This window comes from Aquila chrysaetos, chromosome 22 (assembly GCF_900496995.4).
Source record: "Aquila chrysaetos chrysaetos chromosome 22, bAquChr1.4, whole genome shotgun sequence".
Lineage (NCBI taxonomy): Eukaryota > Metazoa > Chordata > Aves > Accipitriformes > Accipitridae > Aquila > Aquila chrysaetos.
The window spans coordinates 5,356,384-5,374,140 of NC_044025.1; the positions used below are offsets into that span (position 1 = coordinate 5,356,384).

Below are 17,757 nucleotides of genomic sequence, written 5' to 3' on the forward strand. Positions count from 1 at the left end.
GCAGAGACGAGCCGGCGATCGCGCGCGTTGAGGGCTGGCGGCGAGGAAGGTTCCTCGGGAGAGCCGCGAGCGCAGGAGAGGCTCGGCGCGAAGGTGCTGGGGCTGGGGCTGGGACGCGTCAATAGCTCCTGCCCGGCTGTGTGCAAAATCACATTGTTCCGTAACGACCCAGGGAGCGGGGGAGCTCCGTCTCCAGCGTCTTTAGTAAAACCTGTATTTCGAAGAAAAAAGAAAATCCCAGGAGCACCCACGTTACTCCAGTTATGTCCTCTAGCTGCGTCTCAAAAATGCCTGGTCTGAAGGACTTGCAGAGCAAGACACGCTAAAAGCTATGTAATTGCAGCTAGTGACAGGAAAAAAAACCCCAACAATTTAGGTGCCAGTTGATGAGAAGATTCACGCAAGACAAAAAGCGAGAAAGCAGGTTTGTCCAGAAAGGTCACTTTATTGGAAAAACCTAAAATGGACTTAAAACCTGCAGCCCTCCTCCCACAGCAGTGGTTTCAATGGGCTCCCCAAGTTACCTTAACAGACCCATTACAGACATGAGCTGCAGTACAAATGTTAAAAGTGCAAGTATTCTGAACTTCACACCCACTTTTATGACCTGGCAGGAAACACAAAAGCTTCACAGCTCACAGAGAATTCGTTCACAGCACTTGGCAGTCAAAACTGGCTCCCTGCATTCCCCACAGGGTACAAAAAACATCACTCAGAGGAGAGTCCGATGCAGAACATCATACAAGGTAGGGGTGAGGTTCCTTCAGATTTATTTTATTGCAGTAAAACCTCTAAAAGGTAGAGCTGTACAAAAAGTCTAAACAGCATTATTTAAGAATAACAGCACCTTACGCTGCATTTGTTCTTATTTAAAATTCTATTTCCCAAAAATACATTCCTAAATATACAAACTATACAATCTTGTCACTTTAATGCTGGTTTCTGTGATGATATAACTTTAACCTAAAAATCTTCAAAACATCCACATACTGACAAAAGCTCTAATATACAAATGCCTTGGTACCTTCATAATACCACATAAATAACTTCAAAACCCAAACTGCATTTGTAGAATTGTCCAGAAAGCAAATACTTTATGGCGATCACACATCGTCTGCAGAGAGCGTTGGAATGTTTATCCTCGGCCGTGTGAAAAATGCCATTTTCTCTCTAAAAAAGGATGATCAGTTGTTAATGCAACGGAAGTCTTGCCAGAAATGTCCATCATCCACATTAAAATTTATCCCACCAGCTGTCACCACAAGGAGCAGCAGCACGTCCTCTCACAACCTACACCTCTTATTTACATATAAGACATGAGGCACCCTTGCAGTTAAACTCACAACACTGACCTTATCAAAAAGCCGTTTCGGAAAGGCTCAGTTTTTTGGCTTTCTAGGCATGTTACTTAGGGAAGCAAAGGGCTGCTTCTGTATGAAACAAAGGATTTGTGAATTTGTTGCCAGGTGGGGAATGATTTGGAGTACTGCCGGTTGCTTTGAGATCACATGCAGAGCTGCAGCTAGTTTCCCCAACTCTCAGACCTTATACTTTGATATAAAAATACGGAAGTTTTTGTTTAAGCAGAACAGTTAACTACTTCTACAAAGATTAGCTTTCCTCATCAGCATCTCAGTCATCCGCAGAAAAATCATGGTAGCAGTCAATTTTTCCTCCCCTTTACCAGTGACCTGTAATTACCTGAATGACTGTACTTCCAGAGGCTCCTTCCGACTCTGCCCTCGCAGCCTGTGGACATCCTTGGCAGCAGCTCTCATCATTTTATCGGCCTTGAGCTCACACTTGTGTTCTGTTTTTTCCACCTAAACAAATAATCAAAAAGAGCTGTTTGTGTTTCCAGGGGGAATCATTTTATCCCAACTAATCTCCAAATACAGCAGTATTTCAGCTGCAGGTCTAAGGGGTTTGGAAGCTGCTGACTCTGGAAATCACAAGCCACAGAAGCTAAAGTGAAGGCTTGTTAGCTAACCATTGTAATGGAGAGAGCTTTTTGTAAGGTCGTCTTCCAGCCCTTTGATAAAAATTATGGGTGCTATCTGCACCTTCTTTCTATCTTCTTGATCTATTTTTTAAGCCAGCTCATGCAGGAACGTGGCAACCCATGTTCCAGCTGTGCCCCAAAGAGCACCTTGTACCAACTCACTCCTACACCCGGTGCCATCATAACTTAGTTTCTGCCTGGTGTCAGCAGAGGTGCCATGATAAATCACCGAAGTTGAGAAGGAGGCCTGTACATGAGGGAGAGCATGATGTAGACAGAGTAAGGTAAGTGCTAACCATGACACACCACACCTACTACAGACTGGGAGGCTGCACTTGACAAAACAGATGGCATTTGTGACTTCTTGTATTTGCACCCGGCTCTAAGGGACAGAAATCTTTGTGCTGGCAAATGCATGGGTTTGGGACTAACAGAACTCTAGAGGAAGCTAAAGAGAGGACAAGCTCCTGCAAAGAACAAAAACTGCAGCATCTGAGGGATGAAGGTAATCAGCGATGGAATAACACTTTTTTTTTTTTTTAAAAAAAGAACAAATGTGACAGAAGGCTGCCCACCTTGCTCATCAACTCCCCAGGCTTATTCAGACATTTCTGAAGCTGTACCTACCCTATCTGTAAATACATTCCTTTTGAAGCTAATGATTTGTATTTAAACGTTCTCCAGAAAAGTGATAATGCAATGAAAGACAACTTTCATAAAAGCAAACAAAATTGTTTAATGAACTGTTTGTTGAAATCCTTGGCAATTAGTTCCATCTCCCTTCCATCCCTGCCCTGCAGTCCACCCTTCATAAGCAGAAAGATAGATACTATTAAGCTCTTAAAGCCAGAAAGTCTGGCTCAGTATCATCTGACTTATATTATCACTTCATATGCATAAGGATCCTATTCTAAAGCCAAGTGTCATCCATGCACAAGTTTTATGCAGCCATTATTTCTCTTAGAAGAAGCAAAAGACATAACTGCTACCTTCCTAACCCTTGTATCTGTGGGAAGGCAGGCACAGACTCTGCAGTTTGTAAATACCACACCTGAGAATAGCCAGACACTCGAGGACTGCAGCTTCCATTATCAATCACTTGCTTGATGGAGCCCTAAGCGGAAGACACGAGTGACTGTAGTGCTAAGGCTTCATTTCCTGACTGTCTGAAGTCCCCTGCTTCTCAAATCACGTTTCTCAAACATGTTGAGTAAAATCCAAAGGCAGGTATTACTCACTCGTTTTTCCACTAGCCTCAGCAGCAGTCGGAATCTCTCATCATCCTTCACCCACTGCGGCAACTCTTTTTCACCCTGACTTTGAGCTTGTTCCAACTGTTCCTTCAGTTCCCTCAGCACCGAGATCTCCTGAACCAGCCGATCGTGCCAGGTTTTCGAAGCTTGCAGGTCCAGCTCCAGGTCTAGTGAAGTGCGGATTAGGCGCTCTGTACCGAAGGACTTGATTGAAGGCTAGAAAAGAAGGGGTGTAGGAACACAGTGATGAGAACTGTCCCAACCACTCCCCCATGAAGGGCCAAATGCATCATGAGCCCCATTTTTCCAGTACTTCTCTTTGCACAAAACTTCTCTATTGAACCTGCTTTCCAATCCTTCTCAAGACAGAAAACACAAACTCAAACAAGTCTTATAGATAGGCCTTTTGATTTCAGTGTTTCCACTAAATATCTTCCTTGGCAGCTTCTCCAAATCAAACCAAGTCTTGCTTGCACACCTTGCTCCTGTGTTTAATGTCTCATCTTCAGATGAATCCACCTGTGTGTGTTTTTTCCAGTAACGTTATGTTGCCTTCAGCTAGTTTCAAACACAAGCTGCCTCAAGAAAACCATCTCCTTCAGAACTCAGCATCAGTATCCCGGGGGAATTTCAGTGATTGCCATCACAACGGGCACAGGTGTGCACTGTGTGCCACGGAGTCACTACAACAGGGTCACTTGAGCATCTGAGACATCGTTCTCCTCACCCTCTACCCCAGCTCCTCACATTTATTGTAAGTACTTATGAATCTCACAACAATAAACACAGCAAAACTGTTTGTGCTACTTCTGCTGTGACAAGACGGAAAATACCAGGAACCTTCTTCCTAAATTGATTGTTCTAAATGAGTTCCAACTTAAGCATTCCTGTCATATTCTGATATATCAAAGAAAAGTAGCCTTGAGAGACTTCTCACACACAAAGAAAAGGTTGTGAATGAAAGCACGTGGCAACTGATTTATGTTTGCAAATTCTTCCTTTAAAACAGTTTTCCGGTGTTTGCAAGTGTCTACGCTAGAGAAAAAAAAAAAAAGTGGTGATGTTTTTACCCGTTTCACTCTGACACTTCGTCTCTCCATTGCATTTCGTATGAAGGGAGGCTTTTTGGATAGCGTTGAACTGTCACTATCACTGCGATTCAGCTGAAAATGAAAACAAAACCTGTATTTTTCATGAAAGAAATACAAGCAGTGGATACACACATTATTAGCAAGATCAGAGGGTTCTGTAAGTGATTATAAGCAGTGATGTAAGCAGAAATATGAAGTTTTGTGAAAGACTACAGCGGACAGCTGCCACCCCAATCTGAGTGCACAACATGCAATCCATTTGGCACAGCCAGATCCTGCCACAAGCCTTGAACTCTGTCCCTTTTTGGGAATAGACTGCATGGAAAGAGAGACACTAAGTTTGGGTATAATACGGGACTCTACCCCACTGGCCGCCTTCTGTGCAAGTAACTAGGCTGGGCAAAACAGCCTAGAAAAATAAGCTCTAAGTAATAAAAAAACCTACTCTTTTCTAGTGTCTGTAAAACATGGGACTACTTTATTAGAGATTTCTCTTTTCTCCAGTCACCTGTATTTTAAGCTAGTGGTGCAAGAGGTAGGTTTAACACCTGTAAGCTATTCACCTGGGTTTTTCAACTTAAAGAGTTGTCATGTTACACACATACAGTCTGCCTTCTTTTGTGATTGCCTCTAGACTCTTAAAAAGAGCTCAACTCAGGTAGGGTTTAATTCCCTTCTCATGTTCCTTCTCACAGTTGCAGGCAAGGGGGAACAGGAGTGTGGGATCTGCATGTGCTGGGACACAGTACCTCTACCACCCAAGCACAGTCCACTGCTGCAAATTAAATAAGGTTTGTTTCTATGGAAGCACCTGCTTCTGAATCAGAGAAAACCTGCACATCAAATCCAGCGCAGCTGTATTAAGAGCATGCCCGCTTAGGACAGGTCATCCATGATAAAACGCAGTGCTTGCTTGTTTGCCAATTCAATTTAAAAGACGAGTTATTTATAGTTTAGGCTGACCCTCAATCCAGGAAATAATTGTGAACAAACATTTCAAAGCAGTGGAAGTGACATCCTGACCCAGTACGTGGCTTGTTCAGTTACCTTCAGACAAAGCACGCTGGAGGCTTTCAAGCTTTCACAAATTTTGCTGACATTGTCAGGTACTTGCCTTTCCATTTCTATCAAGCTTGCATGTTCACCTCATCTAAAGTCAGGTGGACACAGCTAACTCAGTTCAAGTTAGCGCAGAACAGTCTTAAAAAAGCAGGAAACGGTTTCACATGCAGCTTATTCATCACTGTCTTACAGCAGCCCTTCCAGGTTAGTTTGAGCATGTCAACATGCTGCACGTACCACAAACATACATGCACATACATATTTTATAAATTTGTGCTTAATACTATTAGTTCCAAGGAAAGATACTGTCTAGGAGGTGAGGAGAGAGCAACTTCTTAAGTCAAAGGGGGAGAGAAGAAAGCACTGTCAGGTCTCTGTGAAAAATTCAGACTAAGTGAACACTGATATCATGCATTCATTAGTGAAACACAGCATTTATAACCTAAGGATCGTATTTGCCTTACCCGACACACATATTGACTTTGTGGTCCTGGTGAAAAAGTTTTTGAGCGGATGATAGTGCTACCTCTGACAAACTGAGTTTGGGGTGGATTTGCTGCTCTTTTGTCCTTTGGACGAACTACGGTAGAAGACTGTGCAAGGCTCTCCGTGTTTGTCTCTTTATCCACCTAAAAGACAGATACTCCAGTGTAAATGCCACCTTGCCATCTTACCGATGACACGTACCCAGGGCTGTCTGACAGCCACCTGTGATACATCTCCGCTTTCAGTCCCAAAGGCATCACATTCAAAAACAGATATTCTTTAGCCCTTTTCACGCAGGGTGTCCTGACACTTCACTCCTTGAACTCAGTAGCTGCTACGTTAACTGTATCGCTCCCTAAGGGCTCCACATGCATTGATCGCTGTACAACACAATTGATTCCAACAAGCTTTGCCTGTTGATCCAGTACATCAATGTGACCTGGCAATCTCACACAGAACAGAGGTATGATTATAAAGACCATTTCCTTACTTGTGCATCTGCAGCAACGATCCAAATCGCTGCATGTGCATGCACAGAGAGCACGTGTACAGCACACGTTTGTTAGACTACAACTGCATTCAGAATTAAACAAGGTCAAAACCACTGTCACATTAATGAAAACAGTTTTCATGACCAGCAAAAAGAAGGCACGAAATGATGCTATATTAACTGTGGGACAAAATATAGAGTTATTTTAAAAGATTTCAGGTAAATAAACTTTTAAACATCAATGATGAACTTTCAAACAACTGCTGTAGCCTTGCTCAGCTCAACAGCAACCCAGTCAGCTGAGCAATGGGAAGCTTAACTCATCTTTCTGTTCAAAAGGTCCTTGACATTACCTTCACTGCTATTTCCATGTGCAGCTGGGAATTCAGACTTTCTTCTGTTTCCCACAGCGATTTTCCGGCACAGAATTCTTCTTCCTCCTCTGCTTCATTTTCACTGACCTCGTCCTGTTCTTCCTGATCAGGAACCTCTTCATCTTGCCTGTTAAGAACAGCTTTGTTACTGAACTGGCCCATTGTGGACAATACTCTGGTGCTGCAGCAGGAGTTACCTCCTGTAAGCTGCTGGACAGAAACACGTCCCCAAGGCAGCCAGTTGTACCTGGCAGATCCTGTAGCCACTGAGATTACACAAACACAGGCTTATAAGAGAATAACTGAAACTGGAGTAAAGCTGCACCAGAAGGCAACCATTACAGCCAAAAACTTCATACTGATCTTGCTTCAAAAGCAGCAAGCTAAGGGTTCAGCCATATGGTCTGAGCTCAAGATGAGTGCATCTTAAGAGGAGCTCTCAGGATGCCATTAATTAATCTTAGTTTAAAAAGTGATGCTGGACAAAATTGAAGAATTGTTTTAACATCCTTCTCATCTCCTTTGAACTCACAGCTGGCTTCCCCATCAAACCCATTGGACAGGCTTGCTTTTTGTTTCAAATGTCGGGCTTCGTTAATAAAATCTGAATCTGAATACGTAAACAGCAGCCTAAACTAATATTCAAGCAAAGCCTTGCACCATACAGTGGAGCTTTTATGGACGTCCATAGAACACTGTACAAATCACACAATTAGCATAGTGCTATTAACTATTTTCAACGTTTATCAGCTTTGTTCTCATTTCCCAAGCACAACCTCCAGAACAGAAGAAACAGGATTTTTCACCAAAGCAGAAGGGGACAGAAGAAGCCTCCCACAGCTCTGTATCATCTGCTTTTTTTCTCTGCACATGAATCCCCAAATGGTCTGATCATCCCACAATGCTGATGGTGGGATGCTACCTACCAGCTCTCTCCACTAGTTAAAGTGCTTCTGCTTTCCTCCAATTTCTTCTCCACAGCTTCCAGTTCAACAGCTGTCTGCTCTAAGAGTGCTGAGACAGAGTCCTGAGGAGAGCAAGAGGCTTCTTGTGAAGATACGACTCTCACAAACTGCAAAGCGCCCAGCCTTTCTCGTCAGAACGGCCCCAACCAGCTTTCCTCTGGTGGCAGGAAAGAGTCGTAGTCTCTACACCTGTGTTGTTCAAGCAGCCTATTGCACATACAGTGCTCAGTCAAGCCTGTGTCAGCATACCTGGCCCACCTCCCCCAGTTACACTGGCATACGCACGTGTGCAGCTATAGGCTGAGCATATTGCATGCCATGCACGTGCAAAGGTAAGTCTGTATCTTGACTCGCTCAGCAAGGTCATTGCAGCAAGGTGAACTGTCTAGTGGGAAGAAAGGCAAAAGCTCACACATCACTTACACCAGACCACATACCACATCCCTCAGCTTCGTGAGGAGCAGATTTCAGTAAGTATTTAGCCCAGGACAAGGGCGTATCTGTAATCGACATGTTAATTATTTTGCTGCACTTAATGACATTTTCAAGTTCTAAATATAAACACACCAGCCTTCACTTCTCGTCTATTGTGACAGTCCTCCAGCCACACAAACCCTCTCATTAGTACTGTTTAGAAGAGATTTGTTTGATTTAAGCAGTTGTTCTTACTGTTTTTTCAGTGCAGGGTACTTCAGAGTGAATGTTTCCTTGTTTACTTTTCCTGTTTTGCTTCTGCAGATACTTATAACTAAGTAGGTTATACCAACGGGTTGATTTCTCTCCGGATCTACATATTTCAGCAAGGCTAATTTGTGCTCCACCCTATTGAGAACAAAACCACAGTTTTAGTGTAATACTAAAAGGAACAACTACCACACCAGTCAGAAGAAACGAGAGTGAAAATCCAGGACTACCTGACTTTGGCAAGTTTGACAAAAAGAAAAATTGCCCTGTTTATCCCCATTTCAACAGCACTAGTAATGCTCTATGTCTAATTATTTTAACATTGTCTAGGGCTTCCAATCTAAGTAGCAAGTGTATCACTGCAGCTCCTGTGTACAAGAATCCAGAAGTATGAACAGTGCTACTGCAGCTAGGATAAATTACAGCCAGAGCTTCAAAGAAAAAGAGAAAGGAACAGGAGATGAAGACTCCCTTCCAAGAAATTTGCAAGGCTGACAAAAATCACTGCCTCAGACTGAGATGCTTTAGCTTTGTATAAGCCATTCCACTTCATCTGCCTTGTCATTTTTTACTGCGTTACATTTAGTACACATCCTGACATATTCAAAACCAAAGTAAAACTTTGATTCGCAATTTATTTAATCCATGTCGAGTGGACTCCATTGCACCAGCCCAGTCCAGCAGACTGCATGCTGAGCATACCTCCTGCAAGTTAGCATGCTCCCACCTGGAGCTCATGCTGCCAAAAGAGAAAAACCCCATTTGGAAAACAGATGCTTTCCTGAACCAAAGCGTGCTTTGCAAAGCAAGCGAAGGAAGAAATGTAGAAGCACCATAAAACATGTATCCCTCCAGTCAAGGGAGATGCTACAGAACACGTGCAGGACAGAACATCAACTTTTCTGTAACTTAATGGCTGCTTATGTCCCAGCTCAACACACCCTACTCATGTTCTGGAGTACAATACTCCAGAAATAGTTCTATTAAAATAAACTTGCTCAGGTAACACTGAGCAACAAAAAAGCTCTTCTAACAACAGAAGGCAGCTGGCTATGGCAATGCTAGCACTGAAAAAACTATACTCATACGGATTTTAATAGTGTAGAGTAATAGCAGTTTTTAAAAAAATCCTTCAGAGATCTTTAATATTCTACAGTAGCTTCCAAATTCCCGTAAGTCCATTCTCAATTACATTACAACAAATGTTTCCAAAAGGAAGAAAAACAGGTAGTGTTTCACATTAAATCATAGGAGAAGGGAAATCTAATAGTCTGACAAAGTCACCAGTAGTTCTGTAACAGAACTTTTATCCAATAGATTTTTTTTTCCTGATCAAAACTGTCATTGCAAAGAACACTATCTGGGAGAGATATATAGCTAAGGATTATCAAGAAAACTTCCAGTGAAATTGCCATACTTCAGAGTTTAAAATTTTGTCTAATTAAAAAGAGGAAACAAACACAAGGATATTAAAATAGAGATTAATACTAACCAAACATTCTTCAAGGTGAGACTTATCTACAGTGCAAACATCGACTCTTAAAGTCTTCTGGCGTAAAGCCGGGTAAGAGATAGAAACCCAAAATACTTCATTGTACACAAGATTGTCTGAAGCTTCCACTGGTCTTGTGCGAAACAAGCAGCTTGTGCTTTCTGAACAGGGCAGGACAGCCACGCGAATGTTCCTATTGAAAAAAGCGTTGCAATCAGTACTACCATACAGGTTTGCAGTTCCCTCCATTGCAACAGCTCCATGAATCTGTAAGTGAAATTCACCTAAGCACCGTGGACATTACTGTCCTATCCTGGTCTTTGGAATATCAGTCAGCTGAGAAAAAAGGAACATCTCGTCACAACATCAGAGACATGAAGTGGCATGAGTTGCCATAGACTTCATCCTTCTGAATCTTGTAATCGAACACCATGGGATTATGTTTTACATGGTTGTTTACGTCTGTGCAACTTGTCACGCTGCTAACATACCCTTTTGTAAGTAGAAACAGCTATGCAAAAATGAATCAAATTTTTGTCGGCTTATTCAGCACACAGCTGAATTTAAAAAACTTGTGCCTAGAATGAGTCTAGTAGAAGCTGTACATTTCCCCACACATGCACCTGTGCAGCTGTCCAAGGATGGGTTCTGTAGCAGAACGAACACCCCCACTCCACTCGATGCCGCTGCTCTGGGCATTGCTAAGTTAAGAACCTTGCTGGCTAGTGCTAATTCCAGGCAAGTCTTTTCCTAGCAAATACAGACCTTTGAGGAAAAAAATGCACCTTGTTTCAGTCTGCAGGTTTATTATTATCTGTTTAATTCCCACTAGAATCTAATAAAAATACTTCAAGCATGTTTATTTCACCCACTTACACTTTTTGATCTTGTTGTAACAGCAGTGCTGGAACATTACTCAGCTGGATGACCAGTATCGCAAATTGTTTATTTTTGTCATCATATCTGAATTGGAAAGACAGAAAAAAGCATTATTATTAGAGAAGCCTGCCTTGGACTCCACTAATTTCATTAACACAAACAAACAACATTAAAAATTTACAAACAAGACAAAACTATAATGGGACCATGGCTTGCCTATAGATTAAAACAAAACCAGTTTCATACTACATGAAGTTTTGCTGCCAGAACATCCAGAATTTAGAACAGTCCAGAACACCCAGAACTTAGGAATTCAGATACAATGGACTACAAATTAGACCTAACACACATTGCTTTTCCTGAGGTCTAGCTAAATTGCTATACTGCAACTAAAACCTTTTGAAAGGCCTTATATAATGACTGCAATATAAAGAAGTTACAAGTAGAAATACTTCAAGTACAACAGCGAAGATGTTGGGATAACCATTGTTTTACTGTTGATGGCCATGACAAGAGAGTTTTGTGCTACTTATTTTTCCTCAAATCATAAATAACCTTCCACTAAGTCATTTAAAGAAGATGCCTCTGTGCCTACCTTCCTATACCTTACCCACTACTTGTGGGTTTCAGGTGCGGTCAATGATTATGATTACCATTTACTCTCAGCAGTTTTTCCCCCACAAGCTGCACACTAAAAGAGACTGCAAGCCAGCAAAAGGCTTTCTCCAGCCCAGGGCTGTCAGTGCTCCCATTGCTGGTTTGCACCCTCATACCACACTATCACCAGTTGATTTCCACTGACATAAAAGAGGATAACTGGGCCAAGGACCTCCTGGAGTCAAGTGTAATTCTCAATTACACTTCAAAGAGGGCATTAGTTAGTTAATACTAACAGGGCAGGATAAACAGGGTAAGAAAACAGAACAGAAAGCACTACCTTCTAAATCCCATATATCATTCTTTCCATTGGAAGGAAAATCCAATAAAAATGTGTAGCGCTTACCTCATTGCAATTTGCACTTTAGCTGTCCCAACTGCTTCTGTATCATCACTGTCAAACACCATCACTTCTGACAGACATGGTCTGAAAGAAATCAAAGACAATTAAGGACTTGATTTCCTCTTATTGAAGTGCTAGCATTCAGGTGATATAAGATCTTTTCCCTTCCATTCAGGGGTTGGGTATATGGATTTTATAAAACTAGCAGCTAAAAGAAAGCCCATTTAAGAAGTAAGTGCAACCATCCTTAGAGGTATGTATTACAGTGCTTATCAGCAGAAAGTCATATGCCTTCCCCCTTCACTGCCAAAAAAAGCCACACAAAAGACTGCAAAAATAAGGCAGTGGGGGATTTTTAAAGGGTTCCCTTGACTGGATTTTAGTAAAGCCAGCTGACTGCCCAGCAACAGAAATAAAACTTAACAACTGCAATCCTGTCCTGCATCATGACAGCAAAAATTCTCAAGTTTGATTAGATTTAAGTCATTCCTTTGTTTCTTTAAGAAATCAAAGTTCCCTAAGCACATTAAAAGTGACAGAGTACGCTGACTGGTCTTCCTTGAAACAGCTACCTGCATCGTTTCCCTCCCAATGTACTCCTCCTCCAAAGTTTTATGCACTGAAAGTCCCCCAAAATACATTCATTGTCTGACTCAGGGACTATGCTGTAGCACATGAAAACAGGATTAGCATTCTTCTCTTCTAAGTATTTTCCATATTACTTAGCACTTTCTTGCATTTCATTACATTTCAGCTACAGAGCACAAATGTATTGCTCATTCTACCCTCACCATTTATTATAGGCATCAGAATGATACTGTAGTCATTACAAAGGTTGGTAAGTCAACAACCCAAACAACACTAAGTAACATCAGACACTGAGTGTGCATGGGATGCCTTCCGTAATTGTCACACATTATCCCTCCTCCCCTCTCCGCAAAGCCCCCTATCCCACTGACGGGACACAGGCGTCCTAAGACACCCAGCTGTCTGACTGCTTGGCTTAAGCCCATGAAGTCTAATTTACAGAAGCATTGCACTTTCTTGTCAAAGCGAATTGTGCTGTAAACAAAAAATTACTCATTTATGTGGAGAGTTAATGAAGATAATGAATGAATGAATGGGGGGAATATGAGATGAGCAATTTTTCACCCCTACAGTCGTGTCTTGCAAAAAATGACCCCATAATTCATCTCGATGCCAATAAAAACAGCAGGAAACCCCCTGTTAGATGCAGGGAAACCAGGTATCAATAAGATCAGTACTTTCCAGTGATCTTTCTGTCAAACCACCCCAGACAGCTTTAGCAAGCAGTAAGGGAGATCCAGAAACCCAGCAAGAGCAGTGATGCCCAGCTCCAGCTATAAGCTATGCACTTAGGGGGAGAAGTCCTGCAGAAATCACATACAGGATCCAAGCACTCGGGAACTGCATTGCAGCACATACACATCCATGAGGCAGTTCAAGGTGCTTCTGCTGTCTTCCTTAAACATCCCAAAGTCCTCTCATGCTGACTGAGGGCTGCCATTGACACCAGAATGGCTGACTGACAGGAGGGGAACTTTACACCTGCCAGATGGCTCCATCAAGGCAGCAGTCATAGCTTACCAGCACCTTCACAAACAGACCAGCTGTTCAAACAGCTCTCTGTGAGCTTGCTTTCAGCTCCTTCTATTATGGGAAGCATGGGTCATTTTGATAATCAAATTCAACATGCTTATAGTTTTTTCAGAAGTATTAAGAAATCTGAGATTGAGAACTTTAGCCACCAAATTACAAAAAAGATCACAACAAGCAGTATTCCAGCTGACTCCTGTGTGCAACGCTGAGTCATTGGCTTCTTCCTAGAGAGAGATCTGATGTCTACCTTTGTACAGACGCCTCATATACCCCGCTATCTCCAGCAACAGATTCATCAGACACTGCAGCTGACACACACGCCACCTTCAGTGCCGTCCCTCCAGCTGTATTTATACCTATCAGAAAAGCACAGAGGAAAATCAAAAAGAGGTGTTAACGCAAACAAACTGTCTGGATCAGGAGTAGCTTTTTTCTTATCCCCTTGAATTGCATTTTTTCTCCGCCCAAGTACTGTTAAGCAACACCACGTTTCTGAAGACAGAGAGGACACAGGTAGGGCGGGCTGTGCTCCACAGCCACCGTGAGGTTAGTGCTTCAGGAAGGAACGTGCCTGACTGCCCTGGAGAGCAAAAAGCCCCTGGACAACCAGAGGAACAGCCTATGTGGTGGAGGTGAGAGCAGGGCTTTATTGCACAGTCAATGCCCATTTACTACCCGAGTCCTGCAGTAGCATACCCAGGGGCTGAGGTTACACGCCGGCTGTGCTGAGTGCATTACAGCTGGCTACCCGGCACCTCCATGGGTGCAGGTCCTCGCAGGTAACATGAGGAGAGGCTTTCAAAGCACTGGAAAGGCAGGAAGGTACCCACGACAAGATGGGCAACGTGCAGAAGCAGCAGAACTTCTAAATTCTAGTGAAGTTATAAATATGAACCAATAAAACAGCTCCCTGCTGCAAGTCACCCTTCAGCAGGTAGTAGGCCTTCTGGTCCTAGCTACCCAGCGAGCAGCGGCTGGGCAAACGCTACTGACCAAGCTCTGGCCAAGTATGGATTACGTGGAAAGCTTATGCCAAGTTTAGCTTCAAGAAGAGGGAACAGCAAAAAACCACCACCCGCCTACGCCTGAACCCAAAAGGTTTGTGTGCACAGGACAGAAGATAGGTCCAGAAAGACCAGGTTAACTAGCTAAACACGGAGAGAAAGAGAGATTATAGGATTTAAAGTAGCAGCACCATGCAGGAATACAGGGAAAAGGAGATAGGGAAGAGAAACTGAGGAAGTTGAAGCAAGCAGTTTTGCACAGACGTGTTGTCTCATGTGGATTTCTTGTGCTACAGAACAGGGAAAGATACGCCCTGGAAACTTCTGCAAATTCTGCACCTTTTCACTTAAACCATCACATTTCTGCAGAGATATGCTTCAGCCGAGAATCTGGAGAACTCTGTCTGCCAAGGTGGCTAACGAGTGCTGGAACATACCCAGCTTTTAGCTCTCCCTCACTGTCAGGGCTTTGGGAGACCTGCTCCAAGAGCAAGGAGGTGCCACGTTGTCACACCGGGAGCAGCTGCAACCCCATAGCAGAAGTGCGGCAATGCACTCCTCTCCAAGGGGCTTCCATCTTTCAGAAGTGGTCTCTCTTTCCCGTAGCCTTAGGAAAGCACATGTCCCCAAACCAATATATGGTTTCCATCCCATATTTTCTTTACTACAGAGCAAGTTTGGAGTGGTTTTTGGCACAGTCTCACAAAACCACTTAAAGAATTAAAAACAGCTTTGAAAAAACATTGGTGCAAAAAGCGTGCAAGCTCAACGTAGGGTTATGGAATAATATAAGGACTTGTACAATCAACAGTAGAGGGTGCTACAGGTAACACCAATATATTGAGTGCACGTGTGCAACTTGTGCCCATTTATCCATGTAATTTTTTGACACCACCACTGAATGGTATTTTTCATCTTGATATTCCCATGGAACCGTTGGACAGAAATAAACCTCCAGACCTTTTCCCCGTAGGCCAAACCACATGAATGAAAGTTAGCATCTGCAACACAATATATCAGACATTAACTGAAACAAGTGGATCCATTTAATACTGGCATTCATTTAATACTGGCATTCACAGTTTAATCCATCCTCCCTCCTGCCGCGTGCAAGGGCCTGGCCCCTGCTGCGCTCTTGATCATAGGCTATGCTGGGGGGATGTGGGCAGGGTCAAAACAATGTTTCTTCTTTCCTCAATGCTACTTGTACCTCCTATTCCATGGTTTTAATATGAAAATAATTTCTTCCCTGCTGGCTGCCTTTCTAGATCAAGTTATTTGAGTTTTACACACCGCTCCCTGAAATGCCACTCCGGGAATCCCTTTGCGTGAGGTTTGCTTACTGGGAAGGACACAGCGGGTTGGTCTCCACATGCTTAACCTCTTTTTCTCCTTCAATTACTAATGCCATCTAGTCATTTCCACCCAGAAAGCCTTTGTTTTTGACCACTTCACCTGAGCACCTTGCGGCCAAAGGCGGGGGGGGGCGGTGAATACAGAAGGTGCACAAAACCCAGCAGTGAAGTGGCTGTCTGTTTGTACAGCAGAATGCTAAGTGTAAACCTGAATAAAGATGAATGGTTCCCTGAAAAGGATTCATCATGCAGCCATCCTTTTCCTCAGTTTTTTTGCAAAGCACTTGGAAGCTCAGCCCTGTAAGTCTTACAGACACACTGGACCTGTAACTTTTTCATATGGCTAATTAACACAAAATCTGGATTTTCTGTTTTATGCCTTAAGTCTCTAAAGAGGTATCACACTAAAAAGAAAGTTCATGGAAGAGTTCAGAACTGGCTAAACTCTCTTCTGTATTTCCAAGCAGGCAGATAATGCTTCCTATGTTTTTTCATCATTTTTTTCACTCATACCAAGAATTTAAAGTTTGGTCTTCCCTTCTATGGGCTCTCCTGGACACACCATGACAAGGCCTTGAAAAGCCACGTCATGCACTGTCCTCAGATCCGCGCCATTTCCTCGGAGAATGCCAGACTTTGCCAGATTCCAGGCTTTGCTATTAGTTTCACCTAAATTGCTCAGGTATCAGTCAGGTGAGAGAGGAAACCTTATTTCAGCCTCAAAGGTAGCAGATGTTCTGTTCTAACAGAAAGAAAAAGCAAATCCCTCAGGTACATACTTTTCAGCTCTACTTACAGGAACATGTGAGCATGCTTTGCCCATGAGGGTGGTACTGACCACCCCAGATCCAGCCACTGTGTTTTGGGTGTTACACTGGACCCCCCCCCCTCCAAAATGCCTGAGGAGTAAAATTTCATCTCCTTATTGCCCTGAAATAAACTACTTATGGTGATTATTTTGTCTGCTGACTGGCTAACAGCAATAATCACTTAATCTGCTTAACACCTGAGCTTTCACTTTAACAGCCTTGACAAATCTTGAAGAGCTAAAAAGGTTAAAACTAATCAGCACCCAGTTCTAATAAAAATAATTAGCGTTTCCTACTCAAATGCATAATACTTCTTGCTTGTAGGAAAATGGTAGCTCAAAGGGTAAGATCTGCACTCGTGTCTTTTATTGTATTGTAAATAGCGTCAGCCTTCTTACTGCAGAAGGCAGTGATAACATGGTGCTAGTTCCCTTTATTCACATAGGCTGTTTTATAATCCTATGAAAAACAGAAACAAACTGCACTGCTGGTTCATACAACTATAGCTTGCAAGTTTGTATTGCCTTTAAGGCTCTTTGCTGCAGTTACAAATCCAGTCATTTCACTCATCTCCGTTGGATTTAACCCAACTACAGTCACAAGGGCTTCAGACAGGCCCCAGCATGAGTGCCCTGACTGCTGCCTACTGCTTTCCATCCACTTCAAGCCCAGCCGTCATTCTAAAAAAGGATGAACCCTTCCTACCCACCAATAAGCCATATGCATGTACGAGAACATCCACTATCTCTAAATGTCTTATTTTATCATGCTCACAATCTAAACACGTTTTTGTTGCTAAGAGACCATCCCCCTCAAAACAGCAGAAATTCAAGCACAGCCTTGACATGTCTGCTCAGCTGAAGTTAATAAATTCATTGCCACTGATTTACTGTGAACCAGAGCAAGTCATTGTGCATGCTGAGGTGGCAGGGAAGGATTTTTATTATCATTTGTTAACTATTAAGCTAAATGGCTTTCCCAGCCTTCCTCAAAAGCTTAGCCAAAAAGTTTGTGTCAATATGGCATTATGTGCCTCCCAGACCCAAAACACTAGATCACATTCTGAATAGTTTCGTGCCAAATTAAACCAGGAATCCCACCACAACCATTTATATTTGCACATTAAATCCCTGCAATTTGTATACATGCATATAAGTACACTAAAAACACACCTAGATAGTCTTCTGCAAG

General features: G+C 42.8%; 1 protein-coding gene across 1 annotated transcript in view; it reads right to left on the minus strand.

Moving 5' to 3' along the window:
* Positions 1-425: 425 nt before the first annotated feature.
* Positions 426-17,757, minus strand: part of WWC1 (WW and C2 domain containing 1) — a 74,674-nt gene continuing 57,342 nt past the window's right edge. The window contains exons 12-23 of the mRNA XM_029997614.2: positions 13,646-13,754; positions 11,782-11,862; positions 10,776-10,862; positions 9,900-10,092; positions 8,393-8,545; positions 7,685-7,785; positions 6,738-6,885; positions 5,873-6,037; positions 4,326-4,418; positions 3,241-3,471; positions 1,702-1,823; positions 426-1,170 (exon numbers count right to left, since the gene is read on the minus strand). Of these exons, the coding sequence (XP_029853474.1) occupies positions 1,104-1,170; positions 1,702-1,823; positions 3,241-3,471; positions 4,326-4,418; positions 5,873-6,037; positions 6,738-6,885; positions 7,685-7,785; positions 8,393-8,545; positions 9,900-10,092; positions 10,776-10,862; positions 11,782-11,862; positions 13,646-13,754 (1,550 nt within the window). The 3' untranslated portion in view covers positions 426-1,103. The remainder of the gene's footprint in view (positions 1,171-1,701; positions 1,824-3,240; positions 3,472-4,325; positions 4,419-5,872; positions 6,038-6,737; positions 6,886-7,684; positions 7,786-8,392; positions 8,546-9,899; positions 10,093-10,775; positions 10,863-11,781; positions 11,863-13,645; positions 13,755-17,757) is intronic.